The sequence below is a fragment of the Hylobates moloch genome, unplaced genomic scaffold, assembly GCF_009828535.3.
Source record: "Hylobates moloch isolate HMO894 unplaced genomic scaffold, HMol_V3 SCAFFOLD_2366, whole genome shotgun sequence".
In the NCBI taxonomy this organism is placed as follows: domain Eukaryota; kingdom Metazoa; phylum Chordata; class Mammalia; order Primates; family Hylobatidae; genus Hylobates; species Hylobates moloch.
Genome location: NW_026654641.1, coordinates 1 through 8,458, shown reverse-complemented (window position 1 = coordinate 8,458; position 8,458 = coordinate 1). Strand labels below are relative to the sequence as shown.

Sequence of the window (8,458 nt, the reverse complement as noted above, 5' to 3'; positions counted from 1 at the left end):
TGGGAGGATTCCCTCTTTTTCTATTGATTGGAATAGTTTCAGAAGGAATGGTACCAGTTCCTCCTTGTACCTCTGGTAGAATTCGGCTGTGAATCCATCAGGTCCTGGACTCTTTTTGGTTGGTAAGCTATTGATTATTGCCACAATTTCAGAGCCTGTTATTGGTCTATTCAGAGATTCAACTTCTTCCTGGTTTAGTCTTGGGAGGGTGTATGTGTCAAGGAATTTATCCATTTCTTCTAGATTTTCTAGTTTATCTGCATAGAGGTGTTTGTAGTATTCTCTGATGGTAGTTTGTATTTCTGTGGGATCAGTGGTGATATCCCCTTTATCATTTTTTATTGCATCTATTTGATTCTTCTCTCTTTTCTTCTTTATTAGTCTTGCTAACGCTCTATCAATTTTTGTTGATCCTTTCAAAAAACCACCTCCTGGATTCATTAATTTTTTGAAGGGTTTTTTAGGTCTCTGTTTCCTTCACTTCTGCTCTGATTTTAGTTATTTCTTGCCTTCTGCTAGCTTTTGAATGTGTTTGCTCTTGCTTTTCTAGTTCTTTTAATTGTGATGTTAGGGTGTCAATTTTGGGTCTTTCCTGCTTTGTCTTGTGGGCATTTAGTGCTATAAATTTCCCTCTACACACTGCTTTGAATGTGTCCCAGAGATTCTGGAATGTTGTGTCTTTGTTCTCGTTGGTTTCGAAGAATATCTTTATTTCTGCCTTCATTTCGTTATGTACCCAATAGTCATTCAGGAGCATGTTGTTCAGTTTCCATGTAGTTGAGCGGTTTTGAGTGAGTTTCTTAATCTTGAGTTCTAGTTTGATTGCACTGTGGTCTGAGAGACAGTTTGTTATAATTTCTGTTGTTTTACATTTGCTGAGGAGAGCTTTACTTCCAACTATGTGGTCAATAGTGGAATAGGTGTGGTGTGGTGCTGAGAAAAATGTATATTCTGTTGATTTGGGGTGGAGAGTTCTGTAGATGTCTATTAGGTCTGCTTGGTGCAGAGCTGAGTTCAATTCCTGGATATCCTTGTTAACTTTCTGTCTCGTTGATCTGTCTAATGTTGACAGTGGGGTGTTAAAGTCTCCCATTATTATTGTGTGGGAGTCTAAAAGTCTCTTTGTAGGTCACTCAGGACTTGCTTTATGAATCTGGGTGCTCCTGTATTGGGTGCATATATATTTAGGATAGTTAGCTCTTCTTTTTGAATTGATCCCTTTACCATTATGTAATGGCCTTCTTTGTCTCTTTTGATCTTTGTTGGTTTAAAATCTGTTTTATCAGAGACTAGGATTGCAACCCCTGCTTTTTTTTGTTTTCTATTTGCTTGGTAGATCTTCCTCCAACCTTTTATTTTGAGCCTATGTGTGTCTCTGCACGTGAGATGGGTTTCCTGAATACAGCACACTGATGGGTCTTGACTCTTTATCCAATTTGCCAGTCTGTGTCTTTTAATTGGAGCATTTAGTCCATTTACATTTAAAGTTAATATTATGTGTGAATTTGATCCTGTCATTATGATGTCAGCTGGTTATTTTGCTCATTAGTTGATGCAGTTTCTTCCTAGCCTTGATGGTCTTTACAATTTGGCACGATTTTGCAGTGGCTGGTACCGGTTGTTCCTTTCCATGTTCAGTGCTTCCTTCAGGAGCTCTTTTAGGGCAGGCCTGGTGGTGACAAAATCTCTCAGCATTTGCTTGTCTGTAAAGTATTTTATTTCTCCTTCACTTATGAAGCTTAGTTTAGCTGGATATGAAATTCTGGGTTGAAAATTCTTTTCTTTAAGAATGTTGAATATTGGCCCCCACTCTCTTCTGGTTTGTAGAGTTTCTGCTGAGAGATCCGCTGTTAGTCTGATGGGCTTCCCTTTGTGGGTAACCCAACCTTTCTCTCTGGCTGCCCTTAAGATTTTTTCCTTCATTTCAACTTTGGTGAATCTGACAATTATGTGTCTTGGAGTTGCTCTTCTTGAGGAGTATCTTTGTGGCATTCTCTGTATTTCCTGAATCTGAATGTTGGCCTGCTTTGCTAGGCTGGGGAAGTTCTCCTGGATCATATCCTGCAGAGTGTTTTCCAACTTGGTTCCATTCTCCCCATCACTTTCAGGTACACCAATCAGACGTAGATTTGGTCTTTTCCCGTAGTCCCATATTTCTTGGAGGCTTTGTTCGTTTCTTTTTATTCTTTTTTCTCTAAACTTCCCTTCTCGCTTCATTTCATCTTCCATCACTGATACCCTTTCTTCCAGTTGATCGCATCGGCTTGTGAGGCTTCTGCATTCTTCACGTAGTTCTCAAGCCTTGGGTTTCAGCTCCATCAGCTCCTTTAAGCACTTCTCTGTATTGGTTATTCTAGTTATATATTTGTGTAAATTTTTTTCAAAGTTTTTAACTTCTTTGCCTTTGGTTTGAATTTCCTTCTGTAGCTCGGAGTAGTTTGATCATCTGAAGCCTTCTTCTCTCAGCTCATCAAAGTCATTCTCCGTCCAGCTTTGTTCCGTTGCTGGTGAGGAACTGCGTTCCTTTGGAGGAGGAGAGGCGCTCTGCTTTTTAGAGTTTCCAGTTTTTCTGCTGTTTTTTCCCCATCTTTGCGGTTTTATCTACTTTTGGTCTTTGATGATGGTGATGGACAGATGGGTTTTTGGTGTGGATGTCCTTTCTGTTTGTTAGTTTTCCTTCTAACAGACAGGACCTTCAGCTGCAGGTCTGTTGGAGTTTGCTAGAGGTCCACTCCAGACCCTGTTTGCCTGGGTATCAGCAGCGGTGGCTGCAGAACAGCAGACTTTCATGAACTGCGAATGCTGCTGTTTGATTGTTACCCTGGAAGTTTTGTCTCAGAGGAGTACCCAAACGTGTGCGGTGTCGGTCTGTCCCTACTGGGGGGTGCCTCCCAGTTAGGCTGCTCGGGAGTCAGGGGTCAGGGACCCACTTGAGGAGGCAGTCTGCCGGTTCTCAGATCTCCAGCTGCGTGCTGGGAGAACCACTGCTCTCTTCAAAGCTGTCAGACAGGGACATTTAAGTCTGCAGAGGTTACTGCTGTCTTTTTGTTTGTCTGTGCCCTGCCCCCAGCGGTGGAGCCTACAGAGACAGGCAGGCTTCCTGGAGCTGTGGTGGGCTCCACCCAGTTCTAGCTTCCCAGCTGCTTTGTTTACCTAAGCAAGCCTGGGCAATGGTGGGCGCCCCTCCCTCAGCCTCGCTACCGCCTTGCAGTTTGATCTCAGACTGCTGTGCTAGCAATCAGCAAGACTCTGTGGGCGTAGGACCCTCCAAGTCAGGTGTGGAATATAATCTCCTGGTGTGCCGTTTTTTAAGCCCGTTGGAAAAGCGCATTATTAAGGTGGGAGTGACCCGATTTTCCAGGTGCCGTCTGTCACCCCTTTCTTTGACTAGGAAAGGGAACTCCCTGACCCCTTGCGCTTCCTGAGTGAGCCAATGCCTTGCCCTGCTTTGGCTCACGCACAGTGCGCTGCACCCACTGTCCTGCGCCCACTGTCTGGCACTCCCTAGTGAGATGAACCCGGTACCTCAGATGGAAATGCAGAAATCACCCGTCTTCTGTGTCGCTCATGCTGGAACATGACACTTTTAACCTGTTCACTGTTTCTTAATTTCCTTTCCCATTACCTCTCCAAGCAGCATAATCATATTTAAATATAGTCAAAATCTCATGCACTTATCCATATTACTGTCTAAATCTCTGTTCCATAACCACTATAGTAATTGGTTTTTCAAAGCTTTTTTTTCATTTCTTTCAGACTCAAAGAGTAAAATGGAAACCACTGAGTCAACTGCAAAGAGTGCCATTTCACAGGAGCGCTTATATCATGGCATTATGATGGAAAGGTTCATGAGGGATGATATAATTTATTCCACATTGAGAAAAGTCTCCACATATGATGATGTCTTAGAAAGGCACCAGGAAACTTGTGTGAGAGATGTGAGACAAGCCATCTTGACCCATAAGAAGAGAGTCCAAGAAACTAACAAATTTGGGGAAAATATCATTGTGCATTCAAATGTTATTATTGAACAGAGGCACCATAAATATGATACACCTACAAAGCGGAACACATACAAATTAGATTTGATTAATCATCCAACAAGTTACATAAGAACAAAAACCTATGAATGTAATATATGTGAAAAAATCTTCAAACAACCTATTCACCTTACTGAACATATGAGAATTCATACTGGTGAGAAACCTTTCAGATGTAAGGAATGTGGAAGGGCCTTTAGTCAAAGTGCTTCCCTCAGTACACACCAGAGAATCCATACCGGTGAGAAACCCTTTGAATGTGAGGAATGTGGGAAAGCCTTCAGACATCGCTCATCACTTAATCAGCATCATAGAACTCACACTGGAGAGAAACCCTATGTATGTGATAAATGTCAGAAAGCTTTCAGCCAGAACATTAGCTTGGTTCAACATTTGAGGACTCATTCTGGAGAGAAACCCTTTACTTGCAATGAATGTGGGAAAACCTTTAGACAGATTAGACACCTTAGTGAACATATAAGAATTCATACTGGGGAGAAGCCCTATGCATGCACTGCATGTTGTAAAACCTTTAGTCATAGAGCGTATCTAACACATCACCAGAGAATCCATACTGGGGAGAGACCCTACAAATGTAAAGAATGTGGAAAAGCCTTTAGGCAGAGGATACACCTTAGCAACCATAAAACTGTTCATACAGGAGTGAAAGCATATGAATGCAACCGCTGTGGAAAAGCCTATAGGCATGATTCATCCTTCAAAAAACATCAGAGACATCACACTGGAGAAAAACCTTATGAATGTAACGAATGTGGAAAAGCCTTCAGCTATAACTCATCACTTAGTCGACACCATGAAATACACAGGAGGAACGCCTTCCGAAATAATGTGTAAAAACAGATACTTGACATGAGAATAAAAGCCAAGTGTAAACTGGTGATTTAGAATGCTTTAAAATTTCAGGACTCAAATATGAGGAACTGGTGTAATGATGCCAACTTTTAATTTTTCCCATTGTAAATAAACATTACATTGACAGGTACTGACTACTAACACCTCTATAAAAAGTACTTAAGATTAAAATCTGGTCCTTAAATGAATTCAGCATTATGAAAAATTCACAACACAGTTTTTTTCTGATTTCATGGTGGATTAATAAATTATTCAGAGGCCGGGCGCGGTGGCTCACGCTTGTAATCCCAGCACTTTGGGAGGCCGAGGCGGGCAGATCACGAGGTCAGGAGATCGAGACCACGGTGAAACCCCGTCTCTACTAAAAAATACAAAAAATTAGCTGGGTGTGGTGGTGGGCGCCTGTAGTCCCAGCTACTCGGAGAGGCTGAGGCAGGAGAATGGCGTGAACCCGGGAGGCGGAGCTTGCAGTGAGCCGAGATTGCGCCACTGCACTCCAGCCTGGGCGACAGAGCGAGACTCCGTCTCAAAATAAATAAATAAATAAATAAATAAATAAATTATTCTTCATGGGTATTCATGATTTGCAGACTAGCATTTGAGAACTATAACTTAAAATACCACCAACCCTATTTTTTTAAATTAATGTTGTATTTTTTTGGCCAGGCATAGTGGCTTGTGCCTGTAATCCCAGCACTTTGGGAGGTCAAGGAAGGAGGATCACTTGCCAGAAGTCAAGACCAGCCTGGACAACATAGCAAGACCCATCTATGCAAAAAAAGTTTTTAAAAAATTAGCCAGGCATAGTAGCATGTGCCTGTAGTCCTAGCTGCGCAGGAGGCTGAAGCAGAAGGATCACCTGAGCCCAGGAGTTCAAGGATGCAATGAGCTGTGATCACCACTGCATTTCAGGTGGGCAACAGAGTGAGACCCTGTCTCTACAAAAAAGAATAAAATAATGTATTTTTTAATAGGGAAAGCTTTCACATGATATAAAGTCCAGAAAGTGGACACAATTATATACAGTGAAAAGCCTTCCTGTATTTTCCACCATTGATTTCTGCATAGAGGCAACCATTTTTAATAATTTTTTGTGCATCCCTTCAGCTTTTTTTTACTTATATCCAAGAGAATACAAATATACAGTTTTCCTTTGTCTTTCTGTTGTTGTCTGTTTGTTTGTTTTGAGATGGAGTCTCACTCTATTGCCCAGGCTGGAGTGTGGTGGCAGGTTCTCAGCTCACTGCAGCCTCCACCTCCAGAGTTCAAGTTATTCTCCTGCCTCAGCTTCCCGAGTAGCTGGGATTACAGGCGCCCACCACCACGCCTAGCTAATTTTTGTATTTTTAGTAGAGACGGGGTGTCACCACGCTGACCAGACTAGTCTTGAACTCCCGACCTCAGGTGATCTGCCCACCTCGGCCTCCCAAAGTGCTAGAATTACAGGCTTGAGCTACCATGCCCGGCCTCCTTTGTCTTAAGGAGAAATGGCCACCTCCTATACAAACACATCTGCATGTTACTTTTTGAGACAGAGTCACACTGTGTCACCCAGGCTGGAGTGCAGTGGCGCAATCTCAGCTCACTGCAACCTCCACCTTCCAGGTTCAAGTGATTCTCCTACCTGAGCCTCCTGAGTAGCTGGGATTACAGGTGTGTACCATCACACCCAGCTGATATTTGTATTTTTAGTAGAGATGGGGTTTCACCATGTTGGCCAGGCTGGTCTCAAACTCCTGACCTCAGGTGATCCACCCACCTCGGCCTCCCAAAGTGCTGGGATTACAGGCGTGAGCCACTGTGCCCAGCCTGCATGTTACTTTTATTACATGATAATACAGGCTGGTTGCAGTGGCTCATGCCTGTAATCCCAGCACTTTGGGAGGCCAAGACAGAAGGATTGCTTAAACCCAGGAGTTTGAGACCAGCCTTGGCAATATAGTGATACCCTGTCTCTAGAAAAAAATTTAAAAATTAGCTGGGTGTGGTGGTGGCACTCACCTGTGGTCCCAGCTACTTGGGAGGCTGAGGTGGAGGTTTGCTTGAGCCTGGGAGATTGAGGCTGCAATGAACCATGATCATACCATTGCACTCCAGCCTGAGCAACAGAGTGAGACCCTGTCTCAAAAACAAAAACCAAACAATATATCATAGATGTCATTCCTCTTCACTATATAAAGTGCCTACTTATTCTTTTTTATAGCTGCATAGTATTCCATGGTATAAATGTACTCTAACACTTCACTATGGATAGATTTTGGTTATTTTGTCTTTTGTTTATACAGTGTTCCGTGAACAGTCTTGCACATTTTTGTTTCACGCACATGTAAGTATGTAGGGTAAATTCCTAGAACTGGAATTTCTGTGCTAGGGAGTGTGTGTGGGGTTTTTTGTTTTTTGGTTTTTTTTGTTTTTTTTTTTTTGAAACATAGTCTCCCCGGCTGGAGTGCAGTGGCACAATCTCGGTTCACTGCAACCTCTGCCTTGGGCTCAAGTGGTTCTCCTGCTCAGCCTCCTGAGTACCTGAGATTACAGGCATGTGCCACCATGCCCAGCTAATTTTTATATTTTATTAGAGACAAAGTTTCCCCATGTTGGCCAGGCTGCTTGAACTCCTGGCCTCAATTCACCCGCCTCAGCCTCCCAAAGTACTGGGATTACAGGTGTAAACCCCTGCACCCGGCCGAGAGTATATGTGTTTTTATTATCGATATTGGCAAATGGACCATCATAGAGGTTAGGACCTATTTATTTTCCCACCGGCAAGATATGGAACTGTAGGAGCCATATCTGGTGCTGAAGCATCTCCTAGACCTGGATCAACAGGCCTGTCTGCCATCTGAGGAGCATCAGCTTGTTTCAATAACATGGCCTAGAAGGACCAGCTGAGCTGCACCCTCTAGAAACAGTGACCACTTCCCATACCTGGAGCCAGAGAGGAATCTGCATCTTCTTGATTGGTAACCAAGTTCATCAAAGTCTCAGCTCAAGAAGGAGACACCTTTCCACCAACTGCTTCAGTCTCTGACTTATGAGGCTGGAACTATTTGATGGATGAGAGTCCTTTTAAGGAAACTGATCCTTTTAGATTATAAAAGATAAAAAATAAAAGGATCGGTCTCTTTAAAAGGACTCATTGCAGTGAATATAATCTTGGCTGCAATCCTTCTGATTCGAATGGAAGAGGACTGATGATTGAGGCAAGGTATTTAGGATGGCAGGGTCTATCATGACTGATAGCCTGAACATACATAGCATTTTACAGGATGCTTGTGTTAGTGAGTTATAATTAACACATGGAGGGGGTGGAGCCAAGATGGCCGAATAGGAACAGCTCCGGTCTCCAGCTCCCAGCCCCAGCGACACAGAAGACGGGTGATTTCTGCATTTCTGCTTGAGGTACCGGTTTCATCTCACTAGGGAGTGCCTAACAGTGGGTGCAGGACAGTCGGTGAAGCGCACTGTGCGCGAGCCGAAGCAGGGCGAGGCATTGCCTCCCTCGGGAAGCGCAAGGGGTCAGGGAGTTCCCTTTCCTAGTCAAAGAA

General features: G+C 43.3%; 1 protein-coding gene across 1 annotated transcript; it reads left to right on the top strand.

Annotated features, from left to right (window-relative positions):
• The first annotated feature begins 3,216 nt into the window (after positions 1-3,216).
• Positions 3,217-5,332, top strand: LOC116464953 (zinc finger protein 69 homolog). Its single transcript, XM_032148183.2, has one exon. It carries the CDS (start codon positions 3,669-3,671, stop codon positions 4,893-4,895), a length of 1,227 nt encoding a protein of 408 aa, XP_032004074.1. The 5' UTR covers positions 3,217-3,668; the 3' UTR covers positions 4,896-5,332.
• Positions 5,333-8,458: the final 3,126 nt, after the last annotated feature.

Coding starts and splice junctions, on each gene's coding strand:
- LOC116464953 (XM_032148183.2), top strand. CDS start 3,669: ATGCACTTATCCATATTACTGTCTAAATCTCTGTTCCATAACCACTAT.